Source organism: Epinephelus fuscoguttatus, linkage group LG2 (assembly GCF_011397635.1).
Source record: "Epinephelus fuscoguttatus linkage group LG2, E.fuscoguttatus.final_Chr_v1".
NCBI lineage: Eukaryota > Metazoa > Chordata > Actinopteri > Perciformes > Serranidae > Epinephelus > Epinephelus fuscoguttatus.
The window spans coordinates 8972824-8990098 of NC_064753.1; the positions used below are offsets into that span (position 1 = coordinate 8972824).

The 17275-nt window shown below is 42.0% G+C and overlaps 2 protein-coding genes across 3 annotated transcripts in view; one reads left to right on the forward strand and one right to left on the reverse strand.

Moving 5' to 3' along the window:
* Positions 1-3322: 3322 nt before the first annotated feature.
* On the reverse strand, positions 3323-4486 carry LOC125904932 (lysine-specific histone demethylase 1B-like). The gene is made up of 3 exons (XM_049602632.1): positions 4379-4486; positions 4131-4283; positions 3323-4010 (listed from the first exon to the last, which is right to left on the reverse strand). Exons 1-3 carry the CDS (start codon positions 4397-4399, stop codon positions 3927-3929), a joined length of 258 nt encoding a protein of 85 aa, XP_049458589.1. The 5' UTR covers positions 4400-4486; the 3' UTR covers positions 3323-3926.
* Positions 4487-12987: 8501 nt separating this feature from the next.
* Positions 12988-17275, forward strand: part of dpy19l3 (dpy-19 like C-mannosyltransferase 3) — a 111409-nt gene continuing 107121 nt past the window's right edge. Inside the window, exons 1-3 of one of the 2 annotated variants that reach the window (XM_049602624.1) lie at positions 12988-13267; positions 13883-14009; positions 15858-15985. In XM_049602624.1, coding sequence (XP_049458581.1) covers positions 13892-14009; positions 15858-15985 — 246 coding nt within the window. In that variant the 5' untranslated portion in view covers positions 12988-13267; positions 13883-13891. Of the gene's footprint in view, positions 13268-13287; positions 13785-13882; positions 14010-15857; positions 15986-17275 lie in introns of those variants that run through there. The other variant, XM_049602625.1, reaches the window with a different exon arrangement.

Consider the following 17275-nt stretch of genomic DNA (forward strand, 5'->3'; position numbering starts at 1 on the left):
CAAAGCATTTGCCAGATGTCCTCAAAGCTTTGGAAATGCTCATTTCACAAGGTAACCTAACAAGTGAAGCAAAAGCTCAGGCCCATGGTTTAAAAACCTACTTTGAGTCTTTTGATGCAGTGGTGCTACTAACATTTTGGGTTAAAGTGTTAGGCTGTATTGAAGACAGGAATCTTGCAAGCCAGTCTTCTTCTTTGTCCCTTGAAGTTCAAGTTGCTAACATAAAAGAACTTGAAAACGAGATGGCATGTATGCGTGCTTCCTGGGACCATTTGCTGACAGAGGCTACTGCTGTTGCTTCTGCTATAGGCATCACACCAACATTTAAAAGGAAACAGAGAAAGAGGAAGCCTTTTTTTGATGAGACTGTAGATGGAGGAATATCTGAGGAGACCCCAGAGACACACTTCAGAGATAAAGTGTTTTATTGTGTATTAGACACTATTGTATCTCAGCTAAGTATGAGATTTACATCAATCAAGATGATTTGTGAGGAATTTTCCGTACTCTGGAGATTCCAGAAAATGACCACTGAAAGCATCAAATCAGCATGCACAAAACTGTCAGAAAAATACAAAAAAGACTTTTCAGAGTCACTTGAAGACCAGGTTTGTCACCTGAAAAAAATATATGCTGCAACATTTGAGGAGGACCTGGGACCACTAGACCTGCTTAATGCCATCTATGGCATGGGTCTACAAAGTATTTATGTTGATCTCTGCACACTGCTACGCATTTTCTTGTCTTTGCCAGTGACAGTAGCTGGAGGAGAGCGAGCCTTCAGCAAAATGAAAATAATAAAAAACTACCTACGCTCCACCATGTCACAGGGCAGGCTTAACAACCTAGCCATGCTCTCCATTGAGCGTGAGCTTGCTCAAAAACTGGATTTCACTGATGTTATAAATGACTTTGCTGTCAAAAAATCTAGGCGCATCACTGTTTGAGGGCTTGATAACCCCAGGGATGTGGAGGGGACAAGCATAGGATGTTTAGTTATACTGTTTTGTTGCTTAGCAGGCAGGCATAGCACTCTCAGTTGTATTGTATTGTAGCCTACATGGGACAATAGATGGAAATGGTTTGTTTATATTGTGTCACATCACATTACTGTCTGTTAACTGTCCATCTCAAATTAAATAATTTGAAAATTGACACTGTCATTGCTTGCAAAGCGTTAAAAGTACTGCGTATGTTGTCGTGACAAGCCGGTGGCGGGGGTGGGGTGGGGTGGGGGGCCCTATGATGGTCTCTTGTCCCCGGGCCCCAGCAAGTCTGTTGACAGCCCTGGTCGGGTTAAATGTGCACTGTCAATGTAAGTCAACTAAAAGTGCTTGTTTTTGCCACTGACAAGCTCAGCTTGTTACTCTCAGTGTCTGACAACTCATGGAAAAGATCCTACAGAGACAGACCTTTTTTGTTTAATCAGAAACAGCCCCAAAATCCCCATCGCCAAACCCACCAGACTCCATTTAAATGAACAGTAATTCTGTCAGTGTAAAAAACACTTAATTTAAAGTCGACACAAAGAAAATAAAAATCACAAAAGCTTTCTTGGTTTTCACTATTTAAACCATAAACCCTATCTAAAAAACACTAGATGAATCATCCAACGTAGCTGCCCATTGAAGTGACGTGCCATCTTGTGTCGGGGATTCAGGTCCTTCAGTGTGTTATGGCCATGGTGATTTGGCACAGTGGCAGATGCCAGTGAAGAAATATTACACCAATAGGCCAAAGGAGGGCGCAATAGCATAACCTTAATGTATATATATTTTATATATATATATATATATATATATGTATATGTACATATATATATAATATATAACCTAAAGATTGAAATTCTGAAATGGGCCCCGTATGTCGCAGAGACATGCACACTCAATGGATATGGACTAGTAGCTATAAAATGATTTTTTTTTTCATAATAGAGTGTGCCCGTAAACCTGGAACTCCGTTAGCACTTTTAGCACTTCCGGTACTCTCGTCTAAAAGTCAATACGTTTTTTGAATGGGATTTTGGTAAAATGCCTCAAATAAGGTCTGTGGTTAACAAAAGCTTAAGCGAGTTTCAGGTTTTGTTCTACGACATAAACACGTCAGTAAATACCCTACTTGTGAATTTTGAAGCTTTTACGTGTCGTAAAAAAGGCAGTTGCTAACAAGTTGCTCAACACGACTACAAACCCTGTCGGGGACATTAAACGTCATCACCCCCGAACAGGCGAGAGTGCTGGCAGTCCGCCATTACAGCTTCTTATTTAGCTGAAACAGTCCGATTTCCCCATTATACAATGTTTTTAAAATAAAGCAGCCGAAGTCAGTGGAAAGCTTAGTGGCGGTGACGTCAGGAGTCATGTGACCATGGAGTAGTCATGTAGTCTGTTAAAGCCTAACGTTAGCTTTTTACTTCTGGCGATCGCATTTAAGCTTCAAATGCGGTATGAAAGGTGTTCATATGTGAAGATTATCTCGCTGAACAAAACCTGTAAGTATCATAAACTTGTGTTAGCCACAGAGCTCATTTTCTGACATAATCCAAAACGCAATGCAAAAAATCACATTCACTTTCTCTTCCGGGAACCAGCGCGATGCTAATCTTCCGGGTTTTGACGTCAGCCCTAGCACACTCTATTAGGCTGAGCCAGGAGAGGATCTCAAGTAATTTTAAATCACAACTAATTTTCTTCCAACTTAAAAGCTCAAGTTCATTTGACTCTAAAGCAATTACTATGTGAACTTTTTGTTGTCAAATACATATTTTTGTTGCTTCAACATTTTAATCAAGTTCTCAACTCCCCTTTTGAGTGTCTCTAATTGAAAATGAATATGTATCAAAGTTATTAAATGGTGTTCAAACTTGACTGACAGTTCAAGGGATTGACCAAAAGAGCTTACCTTTACTGAAGTGGCTCGGGTTCAAATCTGACGGACAGTGTCAGCTTATTTTATTACATACATGATAAATGATCTGACAAACATCTGACAGGAGGGTAAGGGTTTATAGTGGGTTTTAAAGCATAAATGACACAAACATATGCAATCAATGTGGCCAACAAATATGTGTGTGCTGTGTGTAACCTAGAAAGAGTCTAATGGCTAGAATGAAAATTGGTTTGTATTTTTATGGCCCATATTTCCTGCAGCTTTGTAGGACATAATCTTTCAGTTGTCCACAGGACATCATTCAACAGGAGAGGACAGAAGAGATTTGATTGAGGCAGGAAAAGAAGTCTGGCTAGCAACAGCTCAGCCATTTATTTACAAGTCATAAAATACTAACAGGAACTGAAAAGGCAGAGTCCTTACAGCCGCCGAAACATTTCTCCAACCCAACAGTTTCTGAAGTGAATTATGTCCCTTTAGTGTCCATCATACTATTCCTATTTGGTATTTTAAAGCATTATCAATCCCATCTGAAACCTGTCCTGTCCCAAGTTCATCTACTCATTATAAATGAAAAGTGCTACTACAAAAGTATTGATTTGAACATTATCTCAAATATCTGTGACAGTGAAGTGCCCATATACATTACAGAACCATTACCATAAGATGCACCACCCACCACATTCCTAACAAAATAACTAATACACTACTCAGTTACAACAATGACATCAATTCACTAGTTCTTCGTTTTGGAAACAACTATACCAGCAGTGCAGTGAACCCTAATTTTATAGATTTTGATATATTAGCTGGCTCTTGAACCAGTGAGGTGTTCATTGTATACTTTGCCACTGAAACCTACAACCATTCCACGTACAGCATCGGCTACTGCTGCTCAACACAAGGTCCAGTACTCAAGGTGAAACACTTCTCTCAAGAGTGGAGACGACCGTTTTGAAATGAAGACCAGTTGCTTCAAATCTATTCATCCCCAATGTCCTCAGGCAGGTAGGTGACAAGACAGGTCTGGGAAGGAGTTACAAAGCAGCGATTTTACTGGCCTCCCGGACCCCACTCAGAATGGCTCCTGCTACAGTCTGCGGGAAGTGCCTGTGGGTTGCCTGGAAACGGACAAACACAGCAAATGTTATCAAGCTAAATGCCCAATTCTTATTTACATTCTCTCAAACATGAGGAACTAACTGATACATGTAGTAGGCTAAATGATTAGAAACCCTCACCTCCCCAGCAAAGAACACTTTTCCCAGAACATTTTCAGCAATGATGTCATAAGCTTCCCCACTGCCTCCTGTCTTCACAAAGCTGTAGGACATTCTGAGACCACAAGTCTTTCTCCAGCATGTGACAAAGTACTTCACCAGCTCAGGGACCTCCTATTGAAAAAAAATGGAGACAAAATCAACATAAAGAAAATCTTGTTATTTTAATAGTGCACAAATAAACAGGTGTATGATTCTTTCTTTCTTACCTGCTCCTTGAAGAGTTCCATATCTCCCAAGGGCCTAGATTGACTATGACAAGAGAATCTGCTCAGCTTCAGACCTGGTCCAGTGTGCTTCCACAAGCGTACTCCAGGTTGCTGAGGTGAAACTGAAGCACCTCCTCCAACTCACTGAACTGGATACCAGACTCCTGAAGGAAGTTCTTGTAGGCCTCCTGGACCTTTTCTGAGGGAGGGAAATGTTTTCAATGAAAATTAAATATACTGTAGCACAGTATCCTTATTTTCCTTACAGTATGTGCATATATACTGTTTTCTCTGTTGGATGAAGCAAGGAAGGCATCTGTAAGGAAAAGGACGGTTATGGTTACCCCCCAGAGGAGTGTCTTGGTTCTGAAACTTGTCCCTCCTTAAGAGTAGCGCATCGCAAGTCAATGCTAACCACAAGAACAGAAAATGATTTTGGTCAATGATGCAAGTCTATTACGTCAATGAATTTGGCAGTAGCCTCACAGTGTTGAAACTCTGCATAGCCCAGGTCCCTCAAGGTGTGGAGTGCCACTGCCACAGAGTGACTTAAAGTCTGTGCAGCCAGGGCAACCTTGATTGATTGAATGTATAAGGAAAAAACAAGAATATAAAGTGTGCATTAGTATTTCAAGACACAAACAGGACAAAAAAACCCACAATAATGCCCTAGAATCTATTTCCGTTGTGGTCCTCTCTACATAAAACATCATACAAACAAACATACCTTTATGTTATGATTAACAAAGTTCACGTGCTTTTCTGTGACCGTAGCCACCTTTGTAAAATGAAAAAGTAGGTATTTAACCACTTAAACCCAAGTATCACTATTGAGGACATAGTCAGCCACAACCTCAAAATGGATCAGCATGTGATATGAGCTTCTAGATTGATTAAGTTTCACTATTCGGCATGATGAAAGTCTGCAGCGCTTAAAGCTGACACAAGGAGGTTTTTGGTTTTGTTGATGCTAGCGGCACCTATGGATGAAAGTGGAAGTGCTTTTCCAGAAAGAAAACTGCATTTCCCTAGAGCCCCAATGCGTATTGTCATAAAGGTCGTATTTAGAATGTATTGCAGGCGTGCATGTGCATGCCTGACTGCCGTAACTCATTTTGTCCTTTCTGTCTGACCCGAGCTTACCAGAAATCTATAAAATAACTATATTGATGAAGTAAAACTTCTCAATAATGGCTACATTGGCTAACTTAGGTAATGGAGATACATCAGTATTAACATGAAACTGTTTTATAACCCGTCAAAAACGTATTGTGTCAGCATTAGGTTGATAATTGATAATTAACAATTATATATCATGAAGAATACCTTTGCATAGTGCTAGGATGTGGGAGGTGAATATTCAAGGACTCCCTCAGGTAGCTGTATGCCTTTGGTCCATGTAGATGGAGAGTAAGGGCAAACTCCCTCTGGGCCTTGGTGTATTCATCGCTCTGCATTGACAGGAGGTGAACCAGAAGATCTGAAATTCAATTAGCAGAAGTGAATTAGTATGTCCCCTTTTTAATAAGTAACTTCACTAAGTGACAAGCGCATTAGGGACCACAGTGCTTGGGCGCTCTCTATAGGGCATTCACATAGCAAATGTGTAAATTTGTATATATGACTGAGTGACTGACTGACTGACCTTAACTTGCCAGCATAGATCACGCTACGGCTAGCCCACTGTGCCGTGGTAAAAACTAAACATCTAACAAAGTGTAAACATAAGATACACAAAAAACAAAAATAATATTTTTATTTTACCAGAGTAGCTTTCAAGCTTGTCAGTCAGCTCCTCATTGATGAGGTTTTTGTCCTTCAACTCCTCAAGAAGAGCACACATATTTTTCTTTGCCCTCCTCTCTTGCCAGAGCATTCCTCCTCTCCTGCTCCAGTTTCTGCACTCTAGCTGAAGCTTCATCCAGTTTGGCCTTTATAGCAGTGGGAGAAGCAGGCAATGTATATGCATGCTCAAGGCTTTGCTGCTTGCGGCTCTTTTTCCCCTCTCCAGTGGCTCCCTGTTGCTTTGGCAAAATATACAAATATGTAAATAATAATATGGCATTGAATGTAATTTTTTGAAATGTTTACTTAAAGGTAAATGTAAAGGTCCTGTATTTGTAATGCGCACCTATCTACATTCAGTTAGAAATGCCCAGGGCGCAGATGGACCAATGGCAGCGAGCAACCATGGGAAGGCGCTGCCATTCCATTTGCGAGCAATTTTGGGGTTTAGTGTCTTGCTCAACAACACTTCGACATGCACACAGGAAGAGCCGGAATCCAACCACCGACCCTTCGGTCACTGAATGACCCACTCTACCAACTGAGCTACAGCCGCCTTTACCACTTAGCACTGTGTCAAAGGATTTAATATGACTAGTGCATAATGCCTGTGGGCATGTGTATTTTGTACAGGTCAGAATATTGGTGAATGCGCTATGATCTAAAGCTAATGCAAAAGTGAGTACTGTATGGTGGTACTTTTATGCATGGGCATTGTGTGGTAGTTTATGGGCCTGCTATAGTTTGTAGTAAAATAGGTTTGCATAGGTTTGGTGGCAACCTGACAAACATTCAACAGACTCTGGAAGTTCCATCAAGTCGATGGATGTCTTACCATTACACTGCAGTTTTGTTTTTGTTTGCCTTTTTGCCGTTTTGGTGGCTTACTTGTTTTCCAAAAGTGGAGTATGGTGGTACTTTGAGACATAGCCATTGTAGTTTGATGTTAGATGTTCTCATTTGTTTGTGACATTCCCCCAGCATATACTCACAACATTAGCCTGAGGTTCAGTCCAGTCCAGTCCAGTGAACTCTTCTGCTCTTCTAGAGGCATTGGTGGTCCTCTTTGCTACCGGCTAAAATTACAGAACCATGCCAATTAAAGATGTTTTTAGTATCTAAAATGTACTGTAATACACATTCGCATCAATCATATGCATCTTGAAATCTCATTGCCTAATGATACATACTCTTTGAAGATGAGGTGGGAAGCTGAAAATTGATGGTATAACAGTCTGCCCAGTCCTATCCAAATCCTCAGGCCTAAAATACTCACTACAGAGCATGGCCCTCTCAGATGCAACAAATCCCTCTCTCTTTAGGGCCAGCCCCCACTGCCTCCTCCTCTCTTCATTTTTGGGACAGCTTAAAAATGTGAGGTAGTGGCCATAAATATAAATAATTGTGAAAATTGTCCACCCTCCATTCCCTTCTGACAGACTGGACCAAAAGTTGTAACATTCAAAGATTATCTAAGCAAATGGTAGCAACACGTTACTTGAAATATAATATTGCAGATCCTTTTCCCACAGCACTGGCATAGCCAAGCTGTGGAGGGAGAAATGATCTATAATGTCTTACTTGTGAAAGGTGATCCCACATTGTCTTGTTTTGCAGCTGCGCTCATTTGGGCAGCTATACGCTGGACAGAAGTCTGGCATCTTTGACCCAGCCTTTTCTATCGATATCGGACTTAACTCAAAACAAACTCAACTGCTGTGAACACAAAGCCAGTAATTTCAATGTATCCACTTACTCTGGTTTGGTTTAAATAACCTTTTATTTCACCCAGTTAGATGTGAAAATATAGCATGGTAAGACCATCACGATGACATGAGCTCAATATTCTTTTTTGCTCTCTGTATCAGTCTAGATTTGGTGCCACCCCAAACAGTTTCCAGAAATTAAAATCCAATTGGAGTCAATCAGGAATCCACACTGTAGTTGACAATGTAAGTAGACAATTAGGGACTATGTTGTTGTTGACATAAATGCAGGTTGCAGCTTGCACAACAGAAATGGCGGCTTCCAAAGCAACAAGCACTAATTTCAACGTTAGTAGAAGAAACACAGCAATAAGTGAAGTTATTGCAGAAATAGAGTCAATAACAATAGTCAAGAACAAGCGTAAGCGCTCACAGAGTTTCTCAGAGGAAAAGAAGCTCTTTCTGTTCCTCCAAATGAATTTCGCTAAAGCTTGATTTATCAACTAGCTCTGCTGGTGATGGAGATGATCTTTGGTGTTTTGTTATGCTGATTGGTTGCCCACTGAAAGTGTTTGAGGTGACACAGAGTTCCAACTGATACAGAGAGCAGACAGAATGTTGAGCTCATGTCATCAGGATAGTCTAACCAGGATGGTGAAAATACTGTGGGTCTATGCATGCATAAATTATTGTTTATTTAAATGGAGTCTGGTGGGTTTGGCAATAACAATTTTATGTCTCTTTCTGTTTAAAAAAAAAGAAGGATCTTATTCTTACTCTAACTCTTAAAAAAGGTCCATGTCTGTAGGGATCCTGTCCATAACTTTCAGACACTTAAATTGAGCTTGTCAGTAGCAAAAACAAGCACTTTTAGTTGAGGTACATTGATGATGTGAAATTGCCCCAGCTGGTTACGTTGCAACCTGTCTTAATGCTTGTGTCGGCAGCTGTCTCACTTAATTCTAAACCAGTTTCAAAAATTGTTGTTCCCATGAGTCACTTAGACTCAAAGACATGAGAAAAGAGGTTGAAGTCCAGATTGAAAACTATCAAATTTACCCTTTAAGAGTATGAATCCAATCTCAGCAGAGCAGTGAATTGACAACATCACCACCTCTAGGAGAGGATGAAATTGTTCTTTCCCCAATAGCAGGGGTAGGAAACCTGCTGCTCCAGAGCTGCATGTGGCCCTTTAGGCCCACTCCAGTGACTCCTTTTCCTCCAAATTTTGCTGAACCTCAATAGCGATGACTAGTTTTGAGTCTCCCTAGGAAGGCTAACTATGGATTCCATATCCAAAAACCAAAATATCTCTGAGGAAAATAAAGAATTTAGTCATCTCAAGTGCTATATCATAGGCAACTAGACTTATTTGAGTTTCCTGTGTCGTTGACCCACCCAGCCATCCCTTCCCAGACGACTTAACACCCATTCTCACCTGTACCCATTGAACCAGGATGACACATGATGGCCTGGTGGGTCAACGACTCACATGTGACCTTTACAACTCTGAAACTCAGACCTCACATGTGACCTTAAAGACTCTGTAAGGGTTTACACCCACACAGAGTTTGACACCAGAACTGCCAGGGGTCGCTGTATACCTAAAACCACCAACGGGTAAAATTGACCTGCTATTAGAATGCATTGATTTTCAAGGTACAACGTCTATTTATTTATCATTTTACAACACAGTTGTATAAATGAAATGCTATTGTAATCCCTTAATACTCACAACATTACAATATGGCAATAAAATAATATAACAATAAACTTGATGTATAACATCCTTAACAAGGTTCTTCACAGAAAAAGAAAAAACAGCAGATAAAACAGCATTGATCGATGATCGATTGAAAATTGTTGGTTCATTCCTTCACTTACTGACAAAGAGCTTCTCCAGCTTCAGGACCACATTCTCTCCAAGGCGTTGTGTGGCTGGCCTGCTGTCATCTTTTCCCAGGTATGGGAAGCCATTCAGCATGTACTTGCTCTCAACATTGGCTGCCAGCCAATACTTGATCCCAAATTTGTCAGGCTTGTTGGGCATACAGTACAGGCCAAAAGTTTGGACACACCTTCTCATTCAATGCGTTTTCTTTATTTTCATGACTATTTACATTGTAGATTCTCACTGAAGGCATCAAAACTATGAATGAACACATGTGGAGTTATGTACTTAACAAAAAAGGTGAAATAACTGAAAACATGTTTTATATTCTAGTTTCTTCAAAATAGCCACCCTTTGCTCTGATTACTGCTTTGCACACTCTTGGCATTCTCTCCATGAGCTTCAAGAGGTAGTCACCTGAAATGGTTTTCCAACAGTCTTGAAGGAGTTCCCAGAGGTGTTTAGCACTTGTTGGCCCCTTTGCCTTCACTCTGCGGTCCAGCTCACCCCAAACCATCTCGATTGGGTTCAGGTTCGGTGACTGTGGAGGCCAGGTCATCTGCCGCAGCACTCCATCACTCTCCTTCTTGGTCAAATAGCCCTTACACAGCCTGGAGGTGTGTTTGGGGTCATTGTCCTGTTGAAAAATAAATGATCGTCCAACTAAACGCAAACCGGATGGGATGGCATGTCGCTGCAGGATGCTGTGGTAGCCATGCTGGTTCAGTGTGCCTTCAATTTTGAATAAATCCCCAACAGTGTCACCAGCAAAACACCCCCACACCATCACACCTCCTCCTCCATGCTTCACAGTGGGAACCAGGCATGTGGAATCCATCCGTTCACCTTTTCTGTATCTCACAAAGACACGACGGTTGGAACCAAAGATCTCAAATTTGGACTCATCAGACCAAAGCACAGATTTCCACTGGTCTAATGTCCATTCCTTGTGTTTCTTGGCCCAAACAAATCTCTTCTGCTTGTTGCCTCTCCTTAGCAGTGGTTTCCTAGCAGCTATTTGACCATGAAGGCCTGATTCGCAGTCTCCTCTTAACAGTTGTTCTAGAGATGGGTCTGCTGCTAGAACTCTGTGTGGCATTCATCTGGTCTCTGATCTGAGCTGCTGTTAACTTGCGATTTCTGAGGCTGGTGACTCGGATGAACTTATCCTCAGAAGCAGAGGTGACTCTTGGTCTTCCTTTCCTGGGTCGGTCCTCATGTGTGCTGGTTTCGTTGTAGCGCTTGATGGTTTCTGCGACTCCACTTGGGGACACATTTAAAGTTTTTGCAATTTTCCGGACTGACTGACCTTCATTTCTTAAAGTAATGATGGCCACTGGTTTTTCTTTAGTTAGCTGATTGGTTCTTGCCATAATATGAATTTTAACAGTTGTCCAATAGGGCTGTCGGCTGTGTATTAACCTGACTTCTGCACAACACAACTGATGGTCCCAACCCCATTGATAAAGCAAGAAATTCCACTAATTAACCCTGATAAGGCACACCTGTGAAGTGGAAACCATTTCAGGTGACTACCTCTTGAAGCTCATGGAGAGAATGCCAAGAGTGTGCAAAGCAGTAATCAGAGCAAAGAAACTAGAATATAAAACATGTTTTCAGTTATTTCACCTTTTTTTGTTAAGTACATAACTCCACATGTGTTCATTCATAGTTTTGATGCCTTCAGTGAGAATCTACAATGTAAATAGTCATGAAAATAAAGAAAACGCATTGAATGAGAAGGTGTGTCCAAACTTTTGGCCTGTACTGTATATTAGTGAAGGGGCATCTGGCTTTTGTCGGGAACAGTTGTTCATCCACTGTTATGTCAGACCCTGGCCTGTAGCATGCAATGGCGTTCTGAATGAACCTGTCCCACACCTCCCTCAGGTGTGCAAATTTATCACTGGTCAGTCGGCAACGCCAGGTCTCCTTCTGATCAAAGCACAGGTAGCGCATGATATCCTGTAGTGGTTCCTAGATAACGTGGTGTTGAAGAACGCATTGCCCCATTGCTCTGCCCAGAAACTTTGCATTTCGATGTTTTTGCCACAGAACGCCCCCCTCACACACAGCAGTGCAATGAAGGCCTTGTCAGTAGAGAAATCCCAGTTGGTTCTCTCTCCACCCGCTCTGCACGCTTCAGCAATGGTGCATTCACGAATGTGGTGCAACATTACACCATCACACAGACACATAAATGCTGTGAGTTTATCACAGATATTGCGCTGCGTGTGTGGTGTTGGAAAGCTGTGCGTGTGTTTGTGAGGAATAGCCTATAGGGCCAAACACACTGAAAGCGATAATCTCTCTCTCTCTCACACTCTCACTCTCTCATAGTGCTCTCCAAACAGGGATTATGGCCGAACAAAAAACAGTGTTGGTCGCTGGGTCCTTGTTTGACACTCCCAATTCAAAACAATGTCGGAGTCGCTTTCAGTGTGTATCTATCATAATAATTTGATGATTACCTAACCAGAAGTTAGGTCTACCAATTTTTACCTTCTGCAAGTGCTGTAGTTGGCCCATCTTCACTTTGGACACTGCACTTTGCGCAGAGGCTCTGGGTCGCTGTTAGATGATGATCCGTCAGATCCAGAGTCCATCCAGGACACATCACTGAGTCCAGAGATCTCCCCACCAGCAGACTCTCCTTCACTCAGTGCATTCAGCAACTCTAATGCCTGTTTTACACCCATGTTTCTCTTTCTCTTTCTCTTTCCTCCATATTCAAAGTTAGCAAACAACAATCACAGCTTTATCTTGGAAAGAGATTTTGTGTGTGTGTGTGTGTGTGTGTATGTGTGTGTGTGTGTGTGTGGTTGGGGTGGGGGGGTGGGGGGGGGGGGCAAAAATGGCTTTTTTTTTTTAATAGTAAAGGTAGCTGACCCCTGAGCCTTATGGCTCTGTAGTGTCATGCTTGTTGCACCCAAGTTTATGGTGTCCATAAACTTTTTATTTATTAGTTTAACTGATGCTCATCTGATCCCTCATAATTAGTTTAGACTGCTCATACTGACAAGAAAGTTTCATTATTCTGACTGGCCTCTTATCTCTTCTAACAAGACTGATTATATTGTCTGCTTTTATTTTTCTTAATTTCTTTTACCACCATAGATATTACCACATATCCTCCATATGGCGTGGGAACAATACACACACAACTGTGTCTGTGTTTCAGTTCTGTTCCACTGTTTCAGACACACAGGTTCATCCATATAACTGTAGTGGTAACTACAAGCTAAGACTCCAGCAGAGATGTCTGCATCTAGCAGCCTTTGTCTAAGTGATATTCTCACGCTTTTATTTTGAAGGCGGCCTCTCTTGTGTTCCGGTACTGTCCCGTGGTGAAACCCAGTGCGGTATGAAGCTGACCGATGAATTCTAACGGGAGGGAGAAAAGAGGAGAGGAAAATGAAAGAGTGAGGGAGATAGAGAGAAACAGGGGAGAGAGGGAGGTAGAGGAGAGCTGTCGGACCATCCTACCAGCCGCTGCTCTAGAGGAGGGTGAGGTTTATAAATGTACCGTCGGCGCAAATCGTATTCGTCTTTGTTGCTGTCAAGACAGAAAGAAAAGCTGGCGTCCATAACGGGAGCGCGCCTTTATGCTAAATGAACATTAATTTTGCATAAAGGCTGTAGAAGTATGCCTCACAATAGGAGTTTAAATCTACCTTACCGTACTTTAGGGTATTTTGTGCCTCACTGGTCTCCTCACTGCTAATTTCCCAATATTTCAGCAGGGACTTGTACATTTGCTGTTGTGTTTGGCGTAGCCTACCACCTGGCTTAGATACGGTAGGATTAATGTAGTTTGCCGGTGATGTGGGTGCTGTGGGTGTCGATGGATGGGATCTGGTGTTTCACGTTATTCTGACTGCGACGTGAGCAGGAAATGCCGCTGTAAGCAGGCCTGTCCAGCCCATCTATCACACTGAATGAAAGGCTGCAGACAGTGAAGGAAAACAAACGTTGTTTGCTTTGGCTCAGATTGCACACACGCTGTTAGTGTGTGTGTGTTGAGGTCGGTTACATGCCTGCGTGTATGTGTGTCTTCACTTTGTTCATGTGTGAATCATATCTGTGTAATCAGACACAGCCCCCCCTGTGTGGTTGTTTCAGTGTTTCAACATGACAGCCCTGCGTCAGAGGAAGGGCAGCAAGGGGAAGGAGCCCTCTCTTGGTGCAGAGTTTCAGTCCCAACATCCCAACTGTTGCACCGACCATCATCAAGAGAAGATCTTGCATGGTGAGTGAGCCATCCTCCCACCCAGCTGCTTCTCATACACGTCTTTTAGGGCAGCAGCTGCAGTGTGGCCTGGTGACTACAGAGAGCGCCCTTTGACTGAGGGGTTAGTACTGTTGCCAGCCACCCACCCTGCCAAAGTGTCATTGAGCCAGATCCAGCTCAGGAACCTGTGTTATGTATCTTACCCTGACCTCTGACCTGCTGTGGGTGCTGAATGCAAAGAAATGTTCTTCAAAGAAATACCACATTTTCATAACTCACTCTGTTGCTTAAAGTCCACACTCCTACAACTTCTGTACACATGTATATGCAGTCACGTTTTGCTTGGGTTGCATCCTCAGAGGACACCAGGCATAACGAACTGAAGTTTTTTTTCTGCATTACACAGATGGAAAAATTTTATACTGTCATTTATACTATATGAGTTACCTGTATTTCTGTAGTATCCACATAACAAAAGCCATCTGGTGTTGCCATGTTGACACAGTGGCATGGCTTTGTGCAGCACTTTCACAGAATGCAGCCATCATAAATTTACTGTTTCGATCAACCAACAACCAAGTACAACACTATGAATGCCCTCCCTTCAGGAGAGACTGCATACAAATATGTGCTGGTGTTGTGATGAAGATGATACAGTATGTGTTCCCCCCACCTAAATCTAAACCAGACCGGAAGCCTGAACCCTATCATCACGGCTGGCACTGCCCATTAACAGGGGGGAACACATTTCAATACAACAGCGCTATTCACATGTTTAAACAATATCGTGTCCCCCTCTTTATGACATCCGGCTTCACACAGCTCTCCAGTGTGGCTGAAACACACTTTCTATTTCTGATGTGGTCGGACAACATGTCGAACAAGCTAGTGCTGTCTGAGTCAGTGGCGGCTGCTGTTCTTTCAAACAGGGGAAGCTCACTTTAAATTTACATCATAAAATTTGTCATATTGTAGCGAGGCAGTAACTTTTAAAAGGAGCATTTAATTGAAGCTGTTTTTCAACCACACTCATGCCATAGAACCACAGCAAAACACACCTCAAAGATTTTCAGATGGGTTTACAAACAGTGAAAATGAGCTATATGGCTTATGGAAATAAGGAACTCCGGATGGCACTCTGTCAGAAGACTCCACTCCCAAATATCCGCATGGTACTGAGTACTGAGTACTCAAAATGCGAAGATGCCGGTGTGTATTTCCAATGCGCTGTCAATCACAAAGGGGTTCAGCCTTTGAGACAATTCCTCCAATCATCATGCATACACCAAGCGTCCTCTCCCGCCTACTGCTCCATTCGGTCCCAGGGAAGCTGAGCCTCGCTGGAAGTGACAGTTTTGTCGCATTTATCCAATGAACGTCTCGCTTTGCTGCATGAAAAAAACCTGCTCAGCGCTGTCTCATAGGAATGCTTGGAGGCTCCGGGTCCACCGTGCTGACACAAGAATGTATGACAGGGAGGTCGCGTTTAAAACTGGTGATAAACAGCTGATGTTTGAACATCACAGTCATGATGTTAAATGCATCCTAGCGCACATTTAGTACAATGTAAATTCTTATTTGAATGTAAATTCAATAGCGCATATTTGACCATTTCTTCTATGAAATTTTACGGGAATTTAAGCCTCCCTTGTTATCTCAGAGCAATCGCCCCTGGTCTGAGTGTAAGTTGATCCAAAGTATCCACAATACCAGGACCCTGAAGCAGCTAAATGGAATTCATTACACCTTCATTACACCTTTGCTTTTCCTGATGTGACATCTTTAAGTGTCTTCTGTGCAATGCTATGTTTTTTTAAAACTCAAAAGTTTCACTTGACACTTACTGACATGTTATTGCTCCTGCAGGTGACTGGTCATGGGGGGCAATAATCTGGACATCAGTTGGTTGGTCTGTGTCTGTTGGTCTGGGCCTGCTGTGCTGTATCTACATGGCCACACTGCATGAAAACGACCTGTGGTTCTCCAACATAAAGGTAAAAGGTGTCCACTGTTACAATCTTTTAGGCCAAGTGAAGTGTCAGACGATGGCGTTACAGGGGTGCACCTTGGGTTGAAACAGACAGCTAGTAAGTTAATGTAAGATTGTTGAATGTCTCTCAATTGTCTACATCTAAAGGAATGTTTGACCATGCCAATAAGAGTCGCTGTGCCGCTTTGTCAATGTTAATGTTATTAGTAACACTTGTGCCTCTTCTGCTACAAGTCAGAATGTCTGCTGTGAAAAAGGCCCATTGCAGCAACAGCAGTGGCAGTGCAGGCAGCAGACTGCTACTATAGATCAGACGATGAAACTGTCATTTGTTTGTTAGTTTATTTGTCAGGGACAATGCAAAACATCTTGTAACAGGTTAAAATAACATAAACAGATGTACTGCATATATGATTTATATCCAAGGCTAATTTATGACCCCTGTCTTTGGTTAGGCTTTTCTGCTCAAAAGGACAGCTCACCCCCAAATCAAAATACATATTTTTCCTCTTACCTGTGGTGCTATTTATCAGCCTGGATTGTTTTGGTGTGAGTTGCTGAGTGTTAGAGGTATTGGCCGTAGAGATGTCTGCTTTCTCTCCAATATAATGTAACTAGAAGGCTTGTGGTGCTCAAAGTGCCAAAAAAATACATTTGAAAAACTCAAGAGCAATGTCTCTTTCCAGACATCATGACCCGGTTAATCAAGATAATCCACAGAGCTTGTCATGAGCCATGCAGAGGGAAGTTTTCCTGATTTTTCTAATGCAATGATTAGAAACATTCAAAGAATGAATTCAGTCTACATGACAGTACAGGTAGGTGGGTATCTACTGGTTTAAGCACCGAAAAGATATCGCAACTTGTAAGACCCTAAATTAGTGTCCTGTTGTGTTGAATTCATGGGCTATCATCTGCTGTATCTGGAGGCCACTGATGTTTTTTTCACTGTATTTAGGCCGACATATAGACTAGATGCTACACGTGTTGTTTTTGGGTATATTTCACAACAGATAGTTTTAGGCAAGTAGTGTCTGGACAACGATTAAAGCAAACATACCAGGCCATTTTAATAAAATAACTAAGACTCAGTGTGTGTTGTCATTCAAAATTCACAAGAAAAAATCAGTAGTGTTTCACAAGCTATTTGCCTTTAGTAGGGCAAATTTAAATTGTCAGGGTTTTGTGGGGAATTTTCTACAACATGCTTCACAGCTTTTTTTTTTTCTTTTTCCATTTACTTTATTCTACTTAAACCTGTTAGTTCTGCGCAGATGCAGATATAGATTAGGCT